Below are 24,519 nucleotides of genomic sequence, written 5' to 3' on the forward strand. Positions count from 1 at the left end.
TTTCTTAAATAATGAGTTTGTATAATGGCGCCATACTGTTCTTCTGTGGCTGGTGGTATCCTGCTGCCTTGTTTTGATGTACTGCGCATGCGTATGGGACTTACATTCCCATGCATTCCCAGTACATCAATGCTTTGAAAAGGAAGCAACAGAGAAAACAAAGTCTCCACTGCTCCATTTTATTAAAGCAAAAAGTTTTGGCTACATTATTGGTAGGAGAGAGAGACAGAATAGAGGAAAGCAAAGAAAATCAGGTACATGTCTTTAGTTTTAAATAACATACCTGATTTCCTTTGTATTTCCTCCATGCTGCCTCTCGGGTATGTCCAGAATCTGGACTATAGAGTTTTTTTAAAATTTTTTGTTAAATAAATAAATAAATAAATAAATAAATAAAAGTTATGGAAATAAGAACGGAAAGAAGTCTGAGTGACCGGACCTTTTTCCGTTGGTATATTCTGGGATTTATAACAGGCTAGACAATCAACATGCTTGTTTTTGAATATTAAGGGACAGTCATTGTATAATTTAAAATAAAATCTATGTCCAGAATCTGGATGTTCAGAAAACCCATTACTATCAATGTAACTGCAATAAATGTAGTTACCACAAGACAATGTCACATTACCCACATCAGTCATGGGAACCTTATAATGGTCTGGGTAGCATAAAAGTCTCCTTAAATTCCTCTTATTCTTATACATAAAGTGTGGAGTGTCACCTATAATCCTTCTAATATCAGGATCAATAGTTAGGACACTTCAATGCCTATTAACAACCTCTGTCACCTTCCTAGTGTCCGTTGTATAAAATAACGGTAAAGACATCCTACTGCGTGTGCCAATGTAAGATGCTGTAACATTGGGGTGATTTACTTGTTCTGAATAATAAGGTTTAGCTGATACATTCCTTTGGGGAACAATCTGTAAAATGTTGTCCACTTCAGTTCCTTTATAACTTTTAACACGTAACCTATCCTTGAGGTCATGTAACTCAGAAATAAAACCTGCACCAGATGAATTCAATCTCAATGCCCTCATACCCTGTCCTTTGATGATATTCTTGAACACATAGGGGGGTGCATACTACGCCTGTGTAAAAGGGTGTTCTTATAATGGGGTTTCCTAAAAATCCCAGTATCCAAAAGACCATCAGCCCCCTCAATTCAATAACACATTCAGAAACTCAATACGTGTTTCCGAAGACACCAATAAATAAATGAATGGTTTACATTACTCACCTAGACCCAATCTAAGCATATACATAACAGAATACTGACCTGTCCCCAGCAAGTAGCTGCATGTAGGGGCTCCCAGCCATCGCAGTCCTTAGAATCCACCCTGATTCCATGCTCCAAAAGCAGTTCTGCTGCTTGAGTGTAACCGTTTGCTGCAGCTATATGTAACTGAAGAAGCAAAAAAGTAGACAAAGAAAAGGTTGACACTGCTGTACACTGACAATGAAGTGCAGTCAGTAAAACGATTGATTGTATACACTTAAGTACATAAAGCATGCAAAATGTACTTAGACCATACAAAAGTAACTTAAGGCGGGAGCCTGTAATCAACTCATTTGAGTAGGAGTAGTTCAGCATCTGTTTTGCACCAGTCCTGAATGTCTGACCAAAAAACTAAGTTGCCAAAATGAAGTATCAGACATGGCAAGATGGCTGAAAACAGAAAGACAGCTCTATTTTTTGTGAAAGTAAGCATCCACATCCGCTATCCAATGGGTTGTGCCTCTGAAATCTCCATACTTTATAAAAATCAACAATATTCTGTAAATAGTTTGTCACCTGAAATTTCCTATTTAATAAAATCAACTCAAAAGTCATTTCACTTTAGGAGAAAGAACCTTTGAAGTTTTCATGTTAGCCATCTTGTTTCAGCCAAGATCACAATCTCGCCTTGTGATGTATATGATAACATTCTACTCACATTCTGCAATACAAAGGATGTATCTTTGTAGTTCTGGATATTATTTAACTTTTCCAAGAAAGCAATCCAAACTCAAGAAGCTGAATCAGGCAATGCATTCATACTTGTCAAACCAGCTGCCACTTATAAGAACGCCGTTGGCTGTGTACATATTTATTCTACAGTAAGCTTTGATTAATTCCTCTGCTGGGGTTTAGTATTTATGTACAGTTTTGTTTATCTAGATTTATACTGTACTGTAAGTATCTTAATGTTTTTATCAAGCCTCACATTTGTTTAGATTTTCTTCTTGAGATCTTACTGCCTTGTTTGCAATGCTCTACAGATATTCTAGCCTTCTTCCTGTCACACAGTCTCAACTTATGGCAATGCACCTACTAAAAGTTCCTATTAGCGTGAGATAGAGATGAGACAATTTCTTGCTGGACACACATATCTGTGATCAAAATATCAAACGTATTTTAAACGCGGGCAAGCCATATCTAATACTAAAACATGTAACCAACTCCAAGGAAGCAATATTAAGGAGAAAAGGAAGTACATTGGTTTTGCGAGATTCTAGCTTTAATTCTTTGGAAATTGTCTGTAACGTGCTTGTTCTTTGTCATCATGTATGTGATAGTTATTGCATCTGCCTGACTTCTATTAACCTGATTTCTGCTTATAAACAATGATTCTTGATCCTGAAGTAAGGAGGGCAAATATCTATACTTAGCAGTAAATGTTTAAAAAAAAAATGTTGCTATGCTGGTACACAGCAGGCAGGGGTGTAGTCGGAGTCTCGGTAACATCCTGTTCCGGTTACAACAATGCACATTATGAATATGACATATTTTCCTTTTTAGTGTATTAACAATTCCGCAACCCTGCAGTTTCTACAAAAGAGAAGACTCACTGAGAACCGTTTGGCTGGGGGTGGGGGTAGAGAGGAGGACTTGCTCCCTACAAAATGCTATCTAACTGAAATGTCCTAACTCCCAGTGTATGGAGCTACACTTGAGGAGTTGGTCTCCTTGATGAGCTAATTTATGAGGGGGTTAATGAGCTGGCACAGATTTCACAGCTGGAATTTGATGTGCCAATCAATTTGCTATCAGGAAGAAGATTCTAATCATTATACAGTGGTGAAGTAAGCCACCCTGTGGAGGTTTCTACTTCAGAAATCCAAAAAGAATTGTGCATTTAACATTTTAACCTTTAGGCATTCTTTCTTTGATGGATAACACTAAGCAGAGAAAGACAAAAGCCAATTTATTTATTTATTGGAGGCTTGGGTTGGGAGTGCCTTCTGTGTGTAGTCTGCATGTCCTCCCCGCGGTCGAGTGGGCTTTCAAAAGACATGTGTTGAATGGGCATGCCTTCGTTGAAGGTTGGGCGTTGGGCTGGCAATTCGACACCATAAAAAACAACTGCCAATCATTAGCGGACCAGAGTTTCGCTGTGGCGACCCCTAACCGGGAAAAGCTGAAAGATAAACAACCACCACAAACCAAAAAATATGTACAAAACTAAATCTTAGCTTTTTCTTTCTTACCAGTATTGCATCTTTATATTTGTTGTCTGAAAAACTACTGCAAGTACTTGCAAGAAAATAAGTTTAATGATAATGCTTAGTGAATAATATGATTTTTTTTTATCTAGGGTAGGCTTGAAGATAGTCTACAATGACAGAGGTTGGTACTAGGCTATCGGCCCTAGGGCCTATACAAGCCTAGCCATAACAATTCCCTGGCTATTTATTCCCACTGTATTTACTTCCCTGGACCTGAATTTTATCTACCTACCAATCATCAGGGTTCTTTTGAAGAGGGTCAAAAGAGGCTCTGCTTGACTCAGGAACCTATCCCAGAGACTCCCCAGACTCTGGAATAGACTGCCCATACATGTCAAGCAGAGCTCCTCTTTGTCCCTCTTCAAAAGAAACCTTGATGATTGGATGGACATTTAAAACCTCATCCTCAACTACATATATTTGTCAAGCAATGTAAAACTATAAGAGTTTGGGTTTGTACATTTCTAGCTTTGCAGATACTTAAGTACTTATTATTTGTTTACACTGTTGCTTTCAAGCACATTTAAGGTGGTACTTCTGTGCTGATGATATATGCATGAAATTGTACAGTGTTCCAATAACTTATTTGTCTTAAAATTAAGAAACCATTCAGCAAAATCAGTTATATGGACTACAGCTACACAATCAGAAATGACAAATTAAAGTTAATATAATGCAGTAAAGATGAGACGTGTTGGTCCGTGCTTTGACAAAATATATGATGCTTGTTCTGTAGTGCTGCTGTGGTGTTTCGGTGCCATGGATTTGGGGGGTATATTTAGTGAGGGAATTTGGAGTCACTGCTCAATAAAATATACAATGGAAGGAGGGAGATACACTTCTGGCTGCTTATGTACAGCAAAAGTATATGTTGAATTATCCACTCAAAATCAGAAACAGTTCAAATATTTTCATGTCTGAATCTGATTTAGAAGCTGTTGACGCAACTCATGAAAAAGCAAAATGGGAAGCCACTACACCTAAAATAATGATAATGCTAATGATAATAATAATAATAATAATAATAATAATATAGTAAAGCACAAAAAATAAAAAGCTGCAAGATGCTTTTCAGCAATAAAAACTTGAAAAACACAGTAGTCGAAGAGAGAATAAGGAATGGTACTTTCAAATTGTTGCCTCTACTTGCTTCTAAGCAATAGCTAACAGTCCTGAGGATGACTGCCTAGTGGGCTCTTGTTTAATATGTAAAGAATATACTTGGACAGACTGAAACTGCTGCCTGACCCACAAAAAAACACTTTTAGATAATGGATATTAGCTTGTTTACCTTGTAAAGAGGTAGTTGACACAGTGTGATGGCACATTGTGTTCAAATGCACAGTCAGCAAACACAGCTGATAGAAATTCTGGAAAGGCCTAGCTTATTAAAAACACAAGCAAAGCAGGTCTTTCCTGCTCTAGACCACTGCAAATAGTATGTTGTTAGTTTTCTTTGAGAAAGTGACTTTAGGTTCTGTTTATTATGTTAGTGTGAGCATGGAAATATGAAGTATAAGCATCTCACAGTAAAACAAAGTCTGGTTAGCAGTTATGGAAAATTGCAGATTTCTGAGAAAAAGACTGCACGTTCACAAAATATGTTTGAATAGTTTCTGTTTCTACAACTGTTTCTAAACCTGATTGCAGCACCTAGGCTGCATTCCTTCTGTAAACTAAAAAAAAAAACAAAACAAAACTTTAAGAATAAATGAAACTATCACTTATTTTTCAAGGTGCAGGGTATGCAACTATAACTTACAAACAAAATGGTCAGAGACCAAAACAATGCCACACCAATTTGCATCTAAAATACCTGACTATAGTCCACTAAACCAAACAGAGCAAAGAAAGCAGTAGACTGTGGTAAGGTGTTGATGAGCTTTGAAAAGAAGGGACACTTTGGCCATAAAAGTAAACAACTCTTGCGAAAATGCATATATTTATGATGAATCTGTTCATTGTGCCATAAGCATTTTGCCCTGAAACACAATATCAGTGATATATGATAAAATGTTCCTGACTGTACACTTTATTATCCAATTACAAAACATTTCTTCCATCCGTAACCGTGTGCTCACCAGTGTAGCTCCCTGGGCATCTATCACATTTAAGTCGTGTTTGGTCTCCATCAGGATTCCCATATCAGCTATCATTTGCTGTTCCGTTGCTGCTCGCATTTCATTTATTTTGTCTTGTGTCACCCCTGTACAGCAATTGCAGTGAAATGAAGAAGAAAACTGCTTATTATTTCTTTTTGGAGATTATACAAATCTTACAGAAGTACAGACAAATGCTATATTATAGAAATGGTGCTGAATAGCTAAAATTAAGCATGTTATTTCACATTAAACCCCTAACTATGTACTCCAAAATTTTCACTTTATACATAATAAGCTTACATTTTATTCATTTTACTAACCACACACATTTCTGGTTTCTACATTTTCTCATACACGTGTGCAAGATTTTTTTAAGGCAGCTAATGATTTTCCAGTCTTCCATTATCTTTCCAGATATTCCATGAAAAAACAACAAAAGCATTTCTGAATGCAAACATTTTGGCATTGGAATAGACTGCTGGAAGCAGTAATATGGAATAAAACAAACTTTTTTTTGCTAGGATCAGAATTAATAGTTGGATGGTTTAAGACAGTAAGCCGTATGATAATGCACAACTGATTGCATTACCAATTGGACAATTAAGATTACTGCTGCCTTGAGGAGCTGTGATTACAGTGTTCTTTATGATAACATCAAGAGTATAGAGGAGGCTTGTCCTCAAAAATGCCTTTTTTAATTATTTTGAAAAACTGCATTAGAATCTTTCTTTTCATTCAACATACCTTTTAGATTATTTTATTTATTCTGCATGCTGTCTGGCTCCAACAAAGCTAAAGATGTATAAAAGAGGAAAAACTACTTGAAAATAATTTCTTTTTTGCATATTTCTCTCTCCTGCCTGCTAACCATCATCCCTTCCATGACCTAATAATGTCATTCATTTCTCTTTTGGCAAGAGATGGTCACAGAAGGGCATCATCAAGGCAGCCATCGGGGTTTTTCTATTGACTATTAGACCCTGGTATCCTAAGATTAGTTCAGTTTGCAACAGTCTCCTGGACATGCATGGTACTGTGAATGTCTGACTCTAGATACAGCATGTACAGCTTGGCCTGCAAACAGCCATTATGTTCTGATCGCTTCATGTTTCTACTGGTTGTCAGTACAGCAGCAGTGCTTGCAGTCTCCCTACCTCCAGGGTGGCTGAGTTGGGAGTCGTATGCACATTCCATCCTTCCCCTATTGGTTCCTCTAGCAGCCAACTCACTAGTCAATCTCACATCTGGGCTGCAGTTAGGCCTTTAGTGCTCTGCATCACAGACCCAAAAATACATGAAAATTGTGTTGTCAAATAAAACTACAACTATTGAAAATGCAATACAAACAAGTATGTGACACTCCCAACAGGAAGATCTTGCTGATGACTGACCCCTTGCTCAGCACTACTTCACTGAATGACACTCTGGCCATAATGACAGTAACTTTATTTTACACTTGGGACAAAGAACCTCATATATTCCATGGGGGCAGAGACCACGTGCACAGACTCCTAATCACTAAAAATCTCATAGAAAAGTTGAATTTTAGAAACAGTGGAGTTTTTGATAGCGAGATCTCCAGCTATGTAGTCTCAACAGATTAGTCTTTATTCAGTTGTTTACATTTAATTTTAACACACCACACCCACTAGGAGTTAAAGGCATACACTCAAAAGAGTTGTACTGGAGGGAATGTGCAAAACAGTTTGTAAAGTATACACTTTTCATTACTTAAACATTATATAATGAACAGAAAATATTCTTTTAGGATTTTTATAGGTATATATATTTTTCATCCAGATTTGAAAATAAGAACTAGTAATACACTTCAGCTTCACGAAATAATGATTTAATTTTAAATGCATGGGAAAAACATAAAAACGACCAGGGTTACAAGGTTATAAGTTAAAATAAGAACCATACAGCCAGAATGCCTGTAACTTTCATCATTTTTATGTAAAGTGCAAATCAGAAAATGAGTATTCCTCTTAGGGAAACAAGAAAACCCTGTATCGGTCACATGAAAGATACCTTCTTCAAAGGTGAAAATGTTATCAAGGACCTATGCACATTTTTGGACATTGCACTTTCACCTGACCACCAAGTACCAACTGTTAATAGGAAAATATTTTACAAGGATCGACTAACTACTAAAGGCAAAGATAAATTGCTGCAAATTAATTATGAGGAAGTATTTATTTTTATGAATGCAGATTCCATTAACTGCTCACAGAATCACATTCATGGAATATTTTGATTAAAAGAAGTTGGTGAGTGTCACTTTTATATCCTAAGGAACTGTCAAGGCCTCAAATATATCTAGGAAATAGAATGTAGACAAGAACTTCTATTTTCATTTCTGCTTTTTACTTTCTCCCTAATTTCTTTGTACAGATAATTAAACACCAAGCAGGCAATCTCCCTCCAGTGGGAACTAACAGAATTTGTTTTTATGGCCGTTTGATTATTTTAACTATTTTGTCTCATTTTCCACTGTCAAGCAGTTAACCATGCCATAACTCATAATGCCTTTCAATATCCCATAGTTGATCACAGAAAAACAACAAACTTCTGATTTCACGACACAAACATTTTTTTATTGAAATAAAGTTTACTGAAGGACTGACCGGCTTTTCTGCTGAATGTCATTGCTTTCCGGACCTGTAACAGTATTTAGGATTATTTTGTAGCATCCTATAGGTAACTATGAGTTTGGACCTACATTTAATATGCTTTAATTTTAGGGAAAACTAAACTTCCCCAGTACCATTTTAGATGTATTAAATATAGTGTTAAGTGAAATTACAGCTCTTGAAAGGTGATCATCAATTCACACTAGATAAGAAGTGAAAGGACTCGAAGTATGTTTTTCATTTTATAATCTGCTTTTGCAATAGATATCTAGTTTTGTAGATCATGGATAAGCAACTATCATGGATTCTGTAGATATTTATAGACACCATTCCTCCTGCATTTCAGCTGCTTTAATCATCATAAAAATGATTGTGATAACCATGGTATAATTATTGTGTCTCTTATTAGCAACTTTGTGATTAGCACAATTACTATTAAATGCATTTACAGATGGTTTGTTCACTTCCACAACTCAAAATCATTGAGGTGACAGTCAGACCTGACTTATCTAGTTATCTTACACATACTAACAGGCTTTTTATATAAATGACATGCTATATCACTAAATGTCTTTATATAATGAAAGATCTGCTTATATACATGCATGCTAAAAGCAAAGTGGTGGTAATTATTGAATGGGATTCTTCTAACATATGTCAGAAAACTAACCTGCTTTTTGTGCTGCCAATGATTTTTATTAAAATAGTATAAGAAACTTTTTGAGTAAGGGGTGTCTGTCTTATTCTGTTTTATAGTCGGGGTGCCACCTGTAATGGGGTTTCCAAAATCGTTATTTTTCTGTGTTTGTGATGCTGAATCTCACTGCATTCTAGACAACCTAGTACTGCTAAATATTATTAGAAATATTATTACAGTTTCATTACTCTGACAAATATAAATAAGTGCAATGCAAAATGAAAGCTGGGAAGCATCCAACCCACAGCACATTAATTTACTTAGTAATTTACACACATACCGAAGACTTGTGTATACAGTAGTTTTGGAGAACAAAGCATTTGTAGCAGATGACATCACAGCCACGGATACCACCATTCTTATGGTATAAAGAAGACAGCTTGTTGCACTGTACTGTAACAGTTCATCTAATATAGTGCAACAAGTCAGAATGCCAGCTTGTTGCTATACCTAACAGATTTTTTACTTTACAGTTCCCCCAGTTCTGCAACATCACCCCTAACACAGCACAAGGCCATCATGCATGATCACATTTTGAGTTGCATGAATACCACATATAATAAACATTTAAAGTGGAACGTTCATAATGACATTTTTATCACACCACAACTGATTTTGTTTTTCTTTTAAAGAAATGGAATTCTTTAATCCTGTTAACTACTTATTTATTCATTTATACAATAAATAGTATAACTGAATCATCTCATTAAACTCAATACCAGAATTTATACTTCAGTCTTTCATCCCTCATTACTAGCCTGGTCTCTGAGTCTCCCTTGGTAGACAGATGTATAAATACTTGTAGTGACATTTTGCAGTGTAGCAATTTATCATTATAGCATTGAATGTTAGTAGTTCCCCTTCAAAATAAGAGGACCTACTTAGTCTGACAAACTTTTCCAAGTTTGCCATTACTAAAGTCAAATGAATAAAGATGGACTGTGCTCAGAGATACCAAGTCATAAAGATGGAACCCCTCACCCCTAGAGTGGTGTGTGCATGTCTGTGTGTGTGTGTGTGTGTGTGTGTGTGTGTGTGTGTGTGTGTGTGTGTGTGTGTGTGTGTGTGTGTGTGTGTGTGTGTGTGTATGTATATATATATATATATATATATATATATATATATATATATATGTGTGTGTGTGTTTGTGTCTGTGGGGACAAATTCTAAAACTATGAAGTGAACTGGTGACTTCAAATGAAAGTATAGTATACAACTGTCATTTTGAAAATGCACAGCAAAGGACTGTAGTACACTGCTGAACAACAATAGTGTCAGACTAAAGGAACCAATGCAATTCCATGAGAGAACCAACTACTAAGGCCAAGGTGGCAGGGTGGCCTAATGGTTAAGGTGTTTGCCTTACAAACACAAGGTGCAGGGTTTGAGTCTCACAAGGGATGATTGGCTAGGCTTAAAATGGCTCGCAAGGGCAGTTAGCTTAGTACCTACCTATGAAGAGGTATACCAACAACTCAAGCAGGGGCTTGCCACGGGGATGATCTGCACATTCAAAAATGAAATGGTTACCTCAGGCCTGTTATTTATCTTGGTCTTGCACTATCTGCATTGCTCCCAGCAGTTCACATGACTTTAACGTTGTGTGGCAGTGCAGACAAAGGAAGGCAGTTTTGTTATCATTCCTCACTAATACGACATAAGAATACATTCTGTGTGAGCACAAATCATTGTATATCTCATATTTTTTCTGTCTAAACAATTCTGGCTGTTAAGGAAACAGATTTTTTGCTGCAGTCGATCTATGTAGTACACTTTAACAAAAACCTGATGCCTAGTAAAATTTGTTGCTCTGTAGTGATGGTTATGATACTGAAAGTCCTGACCCAAGGACACTCAGGTTGTCATTTGGGATTTACAATTAGTATTAAAATGCACATGGGCAATGCAATGCAGTCTGAGAAAGAAGCTAAACAATACCTTGCAGACATGGTTTGACTATCACTGCCGTCACTTGTATTTTTGTTTGCAGAAAAGACTCCAGAAAAACGCTGCTGCTTCTGCGTTACCAAAGGCATATGACAAGATGATGAAAATGCTGCAATTTAGGAGATTTTTTTTTACCTTAGCTGTGCTAAGGTCTATTTTCACAAGCCATGATTCTATAACAAGAAAACTACTCACTTACTGTGATAGCCATTTTTACTTACAGGTCAGCAGTTAACAGTTTCTTGTTACTATAAGACAATCTTATTGCTGGCAGGCTGCGAGTGACTATAAAGTATATACTTCACATCAGCAGCTTCATTTACAGTTGCCATGTACCCATCCCAGCTAGAGATATAAACAAGACTGACTTGTGCTCAGGTCAACAGAAATAATACAAACTTGAAAAAAAAAAACTCTCCTCTTAAATGAGGTAGAACATAAAGACAGGTTGTGTTGCATTCTGCAAGAACAAAGCAATAACAGCTGTAAATAATATATTGCTGGAAATGTAAGAATAGAATGCTAAACTGCTTCCTGAAAGCTCATATTATATCACAGAGTTAAAATTTAACTTTTCAGTTTGAGATTAAAATTACTCTGCATGCAAGCATGTTAATGTATGAGATAATATAGTATAAGAGTATACATGTGTAATACATGAAGCTATTTGTACTACAGGGATATTGTGATCTGTCTAAACTGAGTAACACAACCAGTTTGATATGTCAGACTTACTGTGTCTGTAAAGCCCTCATGTATCTGTAGTGTTCCATGAGGCTTTACAAATTAAAAAAGTACCTGAAAATATGAACAACTAGTTTAAATTATAAGTAGAAGCATGGAAACCAGTTAAGACAGAAGTGTGCTGATTTGCTTTAGTCTGTTGTATCAGAATATTAATTTTTATTGAGAAAATTTATACTTTGCATGTAAACCACAAGCACCAAACTCGCAGGAGGGTTATTACAGGTTCCTGTGAATTCCAGACGGTCAGTCATGAAATATTAACTGTGAAACAAGCAATGAGAAAAAGATATTATTAAGACATGGATTTTTGAGTCGAGACTACAGAACAAGAGTAATTTTATGAAATAATTAAGGATTCTTAGGACTGAATTTATCCTGGCAGCTTTGTTTGACCGTTTATTAAGCAGTTACATCTACATATGAATCATTACATTTGCTTGTCCCTTCTGACTGATTATGTTAATAGGTGCTGAACTGGTGGAAAAAAAGAAAGCACTTTAATTCTGGAAATAAATGAGGAAGCATTCTGGCCTGGTAGAGCCTGATGGGGATTCACTTTAGTTTAATGGCATATTTATTTTACCATCTGCAAAAAAGTAAAGAAAGTAAGCCAATTTACCGCTGTTAGAATGAGTACTAAGATGAATATTCCTTCTTTAAGGTCATACAATTCCTCTGCTGTGGTTAGCAGTTGAAAACACAACAGTTGTCTCATCCTGGGGTTGCTAGATATTCTTTTAACTTTAGCCTCCCTCTTTGTAATATATCATGTCCTAGCAAATGAAGAGACACTTCTCATTTAGCATAGACTGGTCAGAATCGAACATTTACATCTAACTGCACCACATGGGACTTTGATTGTTTCTTCTTTTTCTTTCAGCTTCTCCCATTATGGGTCGCCACAGCGGATCAACTGTTTCCATTTCTTCCTGTCCTCTGCATCTTGCTCTGTCACACCAACCACCTGCATGTCCTCTCTCACCACATCCATATTATCTTAGGCCTTCCTCTTTTCCTGTTACCTGGCAGCTTCATCCTTAGCATCTTTTTCCCAATATACTTTGCATCCTCCTCAGCACATGTCCAAACCAACGTAATCTTGCCTCTCTGTCTTTGTCTCCAAACCTTCCAACCTGGGCTGACCCTCTAATATACTTATTCCTAATCCTGTCCATCCTCGTCACACCCACTGCAAATCTTAACATCTTCAACTCAGCCACGTCAATCTCTGACTCCTGCCTTTATGTCAGTGCCACTGTCTCCAACCCATATAACATAGCTGATCTCACTACCCTCTTGTAGACCTTCCCTTTCACTCTTACTGGTACTCGTCTGTCACAAATCACTCCTGACACTCTTCTCCACCCACTCCATCCTGCCTATACTCTCTTCTTCACCTCTCTTCCACACTCACCATTACTCTGAACTGTTTATCCCAAGTATTTAAACTCATCCACCTTCGCCACCTCTACTCCCTGCATCCTCATCATTCTTGTTTGCAACCACAGATTAGTTTTCATACGATGCCTTACATGACACCTGTGCTCAAATATCTGTGCAGTGCATCATATTCAAAATTACCTAACAGCAACACTTTCTGACCCTAATGCATAAATGTGTGCAATGATACGCCTTTGTCAACATCTTTCATATCTGCTAATCCAGCCATAGTGCAGGCATGTCCACTGCAAGTCTTGCTTTACTGATGCATTAAACAAAATGCTGTTTGAGGAAATAGAAACTGCATCTTGATAGGATGGGCCAATAGGATTAAATGGAAAATGCCTGCTACAGCAAGTAAAAATTCTTATGTTGTTAGCATGCCAAACAATCACAGAAACCGATGCACAGAAGTCCTTGATCACACCTATGACAGGTTGGTTACTATGACCTGTTGGTTACCGATTAGTCAGCCTCCACTTGATGGTGGAATGAATACTGCGGCTGGGACCACTAGACTATTAGATAAGTGTAGATGACATGGCAATTTATAAGTCTTGGCTGATCAGAACTTATGGCAGGATGGAGGTTATCTGGGAGAGCGATAGCTATAGTACTTATATTGATGGGTGGACACGTGATTCTATCAGTCTTGGCTTTCATGTTGATTTCCCTGCTTTCTCTGGTGCCCAAACTGTCTTGCATACAACCTAGGAATTGTCTGACTGCCATGTAGACCATAGGCTTCAATGTCTGAATCCCAATGTGTGTATGTGCATGTTTGTGTGTGTGGTGTGCACCTTCAGAAGTACTACTGCACCACTGTTTACCAACTGTTTTATACAGTGGAGTTACTTAAATAATATGTTTAGAAATATAGCCCTAAGTCTCTGCCTCTGCACTTGGTTCTGGCACATTTGATATAAGCAACAGTGTGTAAGGGTGGGTAGGGGATATTGAATATAATGCTACTTCCTGCATAAAGGACTATTTGACAGACATTTAACAACATTCTCTTCCAAATGCACACTCTGAGGTCATCCTTTCCTTAGGAGGTAATCAAAGCTCAATTTTTAGTTTTGTCTTCACTGTTTTATTAACAATCTCACCAATTACCTCCCCTAGCACAATATAATTTGTTATACTGACAATCTCCTCTTTTAACAGCAGTAAATAATAGTACTGAATTGTAGACCCTCTTACAACAACCATTAGCTCAACTTGCCACTGGTTTGTCACTTAACCATAATAAAACAATCAATGATTTTTGGCATGTCACAGCATCTAGACAATTCCTCTTCAATAATTAATTGATCCTCCACACAACATATACTTTCTTGCAATAAAATCCAACCCAATAATCATATACCCATTAAATCAGTTTCCAAAAATTAACCTCTCTACACAAACTATTGGTAAATATTTATCAGTTTTCTATAAATATCATCCCTTCAATTTTAGTAATAATTTTTACTTTCATTCACATTTCTTATGACAGTCTTCTGCAAACACAAAGTATGATAAAATTGTAGGATCAGATGGTAGTCTTACTGGAATGTATAAGAAAACTATACTCTGTAAAACATTATTCAACTTTCAATAAGGTAATAGCATTTAACATTTCCCAGAATTTTAGCATTTGCGTGATGGACCATGTGAATCCAAATCTGAGCTAAAATATATAGATCAAAGCACTGTGCTTGATAGATTATGCATCAGACCATACACAGATGAAACAATTACTTATTTCTGGCACTGAGACAGCTTATGAAAACTTTCACTTAAATTATTTTAAATATGCTTTAAATACGACAAATTTTAGAAGATATTTTATTGATCTAATACAATTTTCTTAACATTATTTGTTCACAGCAGTTAAAGTAGGTTTATTTTTCTGAAGGGCATTAAAAAAAAGGCATCAAGCAAGATTGTTCCCTCTGTCCCCTTCTCTATGCATTGGCTACAGAACTTCTGGCTTAATACATAAGGGATATTCTTGGATTTCTTCTTCAAAACAGTAATAACAAGATTGCTTTTTTTCTTTTAGGAAGATGATTCTTGTTTATTAGTCATTCCTTTTGATGCTATTTTTGACATTTTGGGTCTAAAGATTTTTGCAGCTTTTAAACCACATCAAATACAGCATCTATGTTAACTGGAATTATTGAGTTTACATATCTATGAATTGGTTTAGCTAAATCTATATTAAGAACCATATATCTCACCTTCATTGCCATATCCATATTTCTGGGAGATAAAATTATGCAATGATTAAATGTTCATTGCCTCTGTGCAGAGATTACAACTTAAAATAATTCTGCTCTTGAAGGTTGTACACATCACCTCCTTCTAATCACATTTTCTTATTACAAAAAACACCACTTAAAGTAACTGCAGATATTGCTTATTATTCCCATCAGAAAGATATACAAATTCAACATCTTAAGAGGATTTAACTCCAATACATACTCTATCATTTACATACATAGTTTTACTTGGGATAATGCAAAGGGCTCAGTAAAATGGTAGAAATAAAAGTGTCTTAAGATATACCTACATAAATCTTAATGGCTGACTCTTGAAACTCTAAGACAACTCTGGAAGTTTTCCTTGATCATTTAAATATAGTTTAATGAACAGGGGAAAGGTATGACATTCTGGTCAGCCATTTATGAATGGAATTATCAGTTATCAATGGTACTGATAAAAAATAAATGTCAATTAAATACACATGGTTAATCCACAAAAGGAACGTTATTTAATATTCTTGAACAGTACCAGGGGCTTTTACCTCAGAAATTATTAGCCTGTTAATTAAAACTAGGTACCTTTTCCACAAACACTTACAGAAAGTATACAATTTAAATTAGTTTAATAATCTGCCTACTAAGTTCTGTTACTACATTAATGTCCACACTGATAGACCTCAAAGAACAACCACTCACTGCATGTCCTTTTTACATAGGAGTACTTTTTCCCCTGGAACTTCTTCACGGGGTTTTTTTTGTCAATCTAAGAAAAAAAATCCAAAATGTGTCATACAGAAGATAAGCCAAAAGTTGTGAAAGTACAGCAGATTCTACCTTTTGAGTTCATGTCCTTGAATGATTACAGATGAAATACTGCTTTCAAATTCTGTGATCTGACAACATGCTGACACCTAAACAACTGGCTCTATTTAATGTTTCAGTTTCAGTTCCCGCTTGTGTTGGCAAACATCAATATTCTTGCTTTTGTTACTACCAGTAGCAGCTTGGAAACATTGAGAAAAGAACAAGGAACCAGTCCTGTCACTAGGAAAATTATTACTGATATTCTCAAATTTATAGTTCAGAGAGTCATACATTGCACTCAGATTTATAACTGAGAGATTCATGCACTATCATGAGATTTATAACCCAGAGATTCATATATTACCCTCAGATTTATAACCCAAAGATTCATACACTACCACCAGATTTATAACCCAGAGATTTATATACTACCCTCAGATTTATAACCCAAAGATTCATACACTACCACCAGATTTATAACCCAGAGATTTATATACTACCCTCAGATTTGTAACCCAAAGATTCATACACTTCCACCAGATTTATAACCCAGAGATTTATATACTACCCTCAGATTTATAACCCAAAGATTCACACAGTACCACCAGATTTATAACCCAGAGATTTATATACTACCCTCAGATTTATAACCCAAAGATTCATACACTACCACCAGATTTATAACCCAGAGATTTATACACTACCCTCAGATTTATAACCCAAAGATTTATACACTTCCACCAGATTTATAACCCATAGATTTATATACTACCCTCAGATTTATAACCCAAAGATTCATACAGTGCCACCAGATTTATAACCCAAAAATTTATATACTACCCTCAGATTTATAACCCAAAGATTCATACACGTCCACCAGATTCCAGATTTATAACCCAGAGATTTATATACTACCCTCAGATTTATAACCCAAAGATTCATACACTACCACCAGATTTATAACCCAGAGATTTATATACTACCCTCAGATTTATAACCCAAAGATTCATACACTACCACCAGATTTATAACCCAGAGATTTATACATTATCCTCAGCTTTATAACCCAAAGGTTCATACACGTCCACCACATTTATAACTCAGAGATTTATATACTACCCTCAGATTTATAACCCAAAGATTCATACACTACCACAAGATTTATAACCCAGAGATTTATATACTACCCTCAGATTTATAACCCAAAGATTCATACACTTCACCAGATTTATAACCCAGAGATTTATATACTACCCTCAGATTTATAACCCAAAGATTCATACACTACCGCCAGATTTATAACCCAGAGATTTATATACTACCCTCAGATTTAAAACCCAAAGATTCATACACTACCACCAGATTTATAACCCAGAGATTTATACGCTACCCTCAGATTTATAACCCAAAGATTTATACACTTCCACCAGATTTATAACCCAGAGATTTATATACTACCCTCAGATTTATAACCCAAAGATTCATACAGTGCCACCAGATTTATAACCCAGAGATTTATATACTACCCTCAGATTTATAACCCAAAGATTCATACACTACCACCAGATTTATAACCCAGAGATTTATATACTATATAAATCTGAGGGTAGTATATAAATCTCTGGGTTATAAATCTGGTGAAGTGTATGAATCTTTGGGTTATAAATCTGAGGGTAGTATATAAATCTCTGAGTTATAAATGTGGTGGACGTGTATGAACCTTTGGGTTATAAATCTGAGGATAATGTATAAATCTCTGGGATATATATACTGCCCTCAGATTTATAACCCAAAGATTCATACACTACCACCAGATTTATAACGCAGAGATTTATATGCTACCTTAAGATTTATAACCCAAAGATTCATACACTTCCACCAGATTCCAGATTTATAACCCAAAGATTCATACACTACCACCAGATTTATAACCCAGAGATTTATATACTACCCTCAGATTTATAACCCAAAGATTCATACACTACCACCAGATTTATAACCCAGAGATTTATACATTATCCTCAGATTTATAACCCAAAGGTTCATACACGTCCACCACATTTATAACTCAGAGATTTATATACTACCCTCAGATTTATAACTCAAAGATTCATACACTACCACCAGATTTATAACCCAGAGATTTATATACTACCCTCAGATTTATAACCCAAAGATTCATACACTTCATCAGATTTATAACCCAGAGATTTATATACTACCCTCAGATTTATAACCCAGAGATTTATATACTACCCTCAGATTTATAACCCAAAGATTCATTCACTACCACCACATTTGTAACCTAGAGATTTATATACTACCCTTAGATTTATAACCCAAAGATTCATACACGTCCACCACATTTATAAGCCAGAGATTTATATACTACCCTCAGATTTATAACCCAAAGATTCATACACGTCCACCACATTTATAACCCAGAGATTTATATACTACCCTCAGATTTATAACCCAAAGATTCATTCACTACCACCACATTTATAACCCAGAGATTTATATACTATCCTCAGATTTATAACCCAAAGATTCATAAACGTCCACCAGATTTATAACCCAGAGATTTATATACTACCCTCAGATTTATAACCCAAAGATTCATACACGTCCACCAGATTTATAACCCAGAGATTTGTATACTACCCTCAGATTTATAACCCAAAGATTCATACACTACCACCAGATTTATAACCAAGAAATTTATATACTACCCTCAGATTTATAACCCAAAGATTCATACACTACCACCAGATTTATAACCCAGAGATTTATATACTACCCTCAGATATATAACTCAAAGATTCATACACATCCACCAGATTTATAACCCAAAGATTTATATACTACCCTCAGATTTATAACCCAAAGATTCATACACTTCCACCAGATTTATAACCCCGAGATTTATATACAACCCTCAGATTTATAACCCAGAGATTCATACACTACCACCAGATTTATAACCCAGAGATTTATATACTACCCTCAAATTTATAACCCATGAAACAGTGGTGTGACCAGTACTACTAGATGGTACGGAAACCTGGGCAGTAAAGGCAGAACAGATGAGAAAGCTAGAAGTGATGGAAATGAAGTAGCCGAAAAGGGTGTTAGGCTGCACACTGTGGGAGAAATGAGGACATAACAGCAGAAGCCAAAGTAGCTCCAATTGCAGAAAAGATCAAAGAGAACAGATTACTGTGGTTCAGGCAGATGTGGAGAAAAGCAGAAGAGAATCTGGTGAAGAAGACAGGAAGGAGGTAAGAAGAAATGATGGTGTCCAGTAAAGAGGTAGATAGATTGTGTGAGAGAAGATCTGCAATAGTCAGGTGTGAGTGTTGAAGAAGGCAGTAGTGTGGCATTGAATCGAGAGAGATGGTGACAGTTAACATGACACCCTGACCCCATGTAGAAAAATGGGTAAAAGGGGGTTGATGATGATGATTTATATCCCAGAGAGTCATACACTACCCTCAGATGTATAACCCTGAGATTCATATAATATCCTCAGAATTATAACCCTGAGATTAATATACTACCATCAGATTTATACTACCATCAGATGTGTAACCCTGACATCTATCTAATACCCTCATATTTAATACCTCGAGAGTCAGCTACTGCCCACAGATTTATGACCCTGAGATGCATATACTACCCTCAAGTTTATAACCCTGAGATTCATATAATAGCATCAGATTTATAACCCTGAGATTTAAATTCTACCATCAGATTTATAACCCTAAGAATTATGTAATACCCTCAGATTTATAACCCCGAGATTCATTTACTACCCACAGTTTTTAACCTTCAGATTCATATGCTACCCTCAAGTTTATAACCCTGAGATTCCTACTGTAAAATATCCTCAGATTTATAACCCTGAGATTCATATACTACAATCAGATTTACAACCCTAAGATTTTATGTAATACCCTCAGATTTATAACCCCAAAATTCATCTACTGCCCACAGATTTATAACACTGACATTCATATCTTCTTTTTCTTTCGGCTGCTCCCGTTGGGGGTCGCCACAGCAGATCAACTGTTTCCATGTCTTCCTGTCCTCTGCATCTTGCTCTGTCACACCAACCACCTGCATGTCCTCTCTCACCACATCCATAAACCTTATCTTAGGCCTTCCTCTTTTCCTGTTACCTGGCAGCTTCATCCTTAGCATTAGCAATATCCTCTGCATCCCTCCTCGGCACATGTCCAAACCAACGTAATCTTGCCTCTCTGGCTTTGTCTCCAAACCTTCCAACCTGGGCTGACCCTCCAATATACGTATTCCTAATCCTGTCCATCCTCGTCACACCCAGTGCAAATCTTAACATCTTCAACTCAGCCACATCAAGCTCTGACTTCTGCCTTTTTGTCAATGCCACTGTCTCCAACCCATATAACATAGCTGGTCTCACTACCCTCTTGTAGACCTTCCCTTTCACTCTTACTGGTACTTGTCTGTCACAAATCACTCCTGACACTCTTCTCCACCCACTCCATCCTGCCTGTACTCTCTTCTTCACCTCTCTTCCACATTCACCATTACTCTGAACTGCTGATCCCAAGTACTTAAACTCATCCACCTTCGCCACCTCTACTCCCTGCATCCTCACCATTCCTCTATCCTCCCTCTCATTCACACACATATATTCTGTCTTAGTCCTGCTGACCTTCATTCCTCTTCTCTCTAGAGCATATCTCCACCTCTCCAGGGTCTCCTCCACCTGTTCCCTACTCTCACTATAGATCACAATGTCATCTGCAAACATCATAGTCCACGGGGACTCCTGACATTCATATACAACCATCAAGTTTATAACCCTGAGATTCCTACACTACCATCAGATTTATAGCTCAAAGATTCATACACCTCATTTAGATTTATAACCCAGAGAGTGATATACCACCCTCAGATTTATAACACTGAGATACACAGACTACCATCCAATTTATAGCTTATTGACTCATAAACATACCTCATATTTATAACCTAGTGATTCAGCTTTGTTTATATGCTTGTTGTTTGTTTGCTTGTTATTTCCCTGGAACGCTAATTCCACCTAATACGCGGCTTCTCAGCGCTTTTGTGGATCACTAGTGATATCTGCATTGCTTACTGTACTTATTTCCTTGTTTCACTTGAAAGAAAGTTACTGTTTGTCGTTTTTGCATTTAAGTTACCTGTAACACATTGCACTTAAGTTACCTGGCACTTGCTCACTAAAGCAATTATATAAGTCAGCACTAAAAATTAAAAGCACTACACCCTCACTCCCCACTGGCCCTGGTTTTCAATTATTAAGGAATTCCCAATATTATTCTAGCATGTCCAAAGGTCAGTTGTCAATCTCCTCTCCGGTCCAGCTGGTGAATCTGGGAATCTTGAGGCAATGTTACAACTGCCTAATGTACACAGACAACCCTCTCCTCCTCCCAACAAATTCCAACACATGTGAGAGATGCAACCATATAGCCAAACTGGAGGCTAAGCTCTCTCAACTCAGTACTGGCATAACCAGTCAGGAGGAGAAGGAAACCACACTCACTACAATTCCAGTCTCACATAGACCTACCACGACAGCAAACCAAACACATAATCACACAAAACATACTGAGGCTCTAAATAAAGATCTGCAAGCAGCAGAGACCTCCAAAGCAGACACCCAAGCAGCCGCTACCCCAAAACAAAACACGTGCAACACATATCTCACAAAGCCAGTGTGCCAAACAGTCACAGCCCTTAAGACTAAACAACACACCTGATACACTTGTAATAGGTGACTCTATCATCAGGCACACTGACGTCCCGCTCACCAGGCTGGACAAGGAGAGGGTCACGGTGAGCAGCCTGTCGGGCGCTAGGATCTGCCACATAACACAAGCACTCAGGTCACTCCAAGGCAAGTACAAATATGACTCAGTCATTGTCCATGATGGTGTGAATGACCTGAGACGTACCTCCCTGGACTACATGAAAAGAGACATAAAGGAGCTCTCTGAGCATGTAGCCCAGGCCGGTATGACCCTGACCTTGAGTAGCATCTTACCCTCACCAAGAATGATGCCACAATATGAAGACAAGATGATCAATTTCAACAATTGGCTTAAGTACTGGTGCCATTCAAAGGGGATCCAATGCCTGTCAGCTTGGGATGATATGTTCGACAAGCCACGATGCTTCACTAGGGATGGCTTGCACCTGTCACCCCTAGGCTTTCGGATATTGGCAAAGGCTCTTGCTACCCCCATAGTGCCTTTTTTAGGCAAGGCTCAAAAGACAAACCCACCTCCATAGGTATCACAAGGGATAAGAAACTAAGAGTAATGCTACACAACGCCAGAAGTCTAAACCTCAAGATGCACACACTCGAAACTCTCCTTAGCATGGAGAACATCGATATCTGTGCAGTAACAGAAACCTGGTTCAGGGCTCCCGAGAGCACCCCAGCACTACCAGGTTATACCTCATACCATGCTTTTCGGCCCCACAACTTGGACCGAACCACAAAAGGAGGGGGAGTATCGATATTCATCAAAGATACCTACACCTCCAGGTTGGTGGCAAAGCACGAAGCATCAGAGACTATCCATGTGCAACTAACAGTGGGTAAAACTGCCTTCCAGTTTATAGCCTGCTACAGACCACCCACCCAAACCCAGGAACCCCACTCGGCCTTCCTGAGAACACTGGAAAATATGAAGGTCTCTCCAAACACCATTATATTGGGCGACTTCAACTACCCAAACATAGACTGGGAGCATTACTCTAGCTCCAACACCCTAGCCCAAAGGTTTCTAGAATTTATAAACTCAAATGCTATGGAACAACTTGTTATGACTCCCACAAGAGGGGAAAACATACTGGACCTGATCATCACCAACATGGGGACTCTATGCTCCAGACCAGAAGTGTATCCCTCACTGGTAAGATCAGACCATAAACTAATCTCACTGGATATTCACATCCCGACCCCACCCCCTGCCCAGAAAACCACAGTGAAAAACTTCTCTAAAGCAAATTTCACACTCCTCAAAACTGAGGTGGAATCCTTTAAAGCCCCCGGGCCTGTGGAAAATATGGCCCAGACCGCAGAATCCTTTATAAACGCATTCTATGAACACCTTCAGGAATGCATGGATCATGCGATCCCAAATAAAACCAAGACCCAATCCTCCAAAGGCAGACGCCCTGTCTGGTGGACCCCAGCCATAAACAAACTATACAATAGAAGGAGGAAGCTACTAAATGATAGTGCAAAATCCAAAAAGGGAAGGCATCACTGATCAGTATTAGCAAAAAACTACGGGCACACATAAAATTGTCTAAGGCCAGCTTTGAGAGAAAAATTGCACAGGACACTAAGGATAATCACAAGGCTTTCTTTAGTTATGTTAGGAACCTGGGTGGTAATTCCCAGATATGCTCAGAATTAGTCCAAAATGACAAAAGTACACGAACCCACAGACATTGCCAACATCCTAGCTGACAGGTTCAGCGCAAACTTCTCCCCCCCCCACCAAAAGGGCAAATATCTATCCCAGCAGAGTGCTGCCCCCCTGACATCTCAGATGCTCAGGTAAGAGCCGCCTCTCCAAAGCAAAAAACACAGCATCAATGGGACCAGATGGTGTCCCCGGCTGTGTCCTACATGAACTCCAAGAAGAGCTAAACCCAAACATAAAACTACTGTTCAATCTCAGCCTTACTACAGGATATGTGCCCAAAGAGTGGCGTACAGCAACAGTGGTCCCTCTCCATAAAGGTGGTGCCTCAACGGATCCTGGAAACTATCGCCCTATAAGCCTGACTAGCTTGGTCTGCAAAGCTATGGAAAGGATCATCATGGACCTCATAAATAAAGATATTGGGGACCTACAAACACTGGATCCTACCCAGTTCGGCTTTAAGGGCAGATCCTGCTCTTAAACCTGGTTGATTTCTTTGAAACAGTCACCAAGGCCATTGACGAGGGGAAGGTGGTCCACACAGCCTACCTGGACCTCGCAAAAGCCTTCGATACAATACCCCACTTGGGCATTATAGATAAGCTCACCAGCTTAAATATAAACCCCTATGTCACTAGATGGATTGCAAACTGGCTCAAGGACAGAACCCACATGGTTAGAATTGCTGGAGCTATGTCAGACTCCAAACCAGTTACAAGTGGTGTCCCACAAGGCTCAGTCCTGGGACCTCTCTTGTTCGGTATATATTTCTCGGAGGTACAGGCCAACACGGAAGGACTGTGGCTGACCAAGTTCGCAGATGACTGCAAACTGGGCACCATAATCGACTCTCCAGCCGACACAAGCATCCTCCAAAAGGGCCTCATAGAAACAGACAACTGGTGCCAGAGCCATGGCCTCAAACTAAATGCCAAA

At 37.9% G+C, this 24,519-nt stretch overlaps 1 protein-coding gene across 1 annotated transcript in view; it reads right to left on the minus strand.

The window, feature by feature from the left end:
* The window catches only part of PPP1R16B (protein phosphatase 1 regulatory subunit 16B), a 711,559-nt gene that overhangs the window by 100,972 nt on the left and 586,068 nt on the right, over positions 1-24,519 (minus strand). Inside the window, exons 5-6 of the mRNA XM_044090460.1 lie at positions 5,571-5,695; positions 1,280-1,405 (exon numbers count right to left, since the gene is read on the minus strand). Of these exons, the coding sequence (XP_043946395.1) occupies positions 1,280-1,405; positions 5,571-5,695 (251 nt within the window). The remainder of the gene's footprint in view (positions 1-1,279; positions 1,406-5,570; positions 5,696-24,519) is intronic.

Source organism: Protopterus annectens, chromosome 12.part0 (genome assembly GCF_019279795.1).
Source record: "Protopterus annectens isolate FY-2018-M chromosome 12.part0, PAN1.0, whole genome shotgun sequence".
Taxonomy (NCBI): domain Eukaryota; kingdom Metazoa; phylum Chordata; order Ceratodontiformes; family Protopteridae; genus Protopterus; species Protopterus annectens.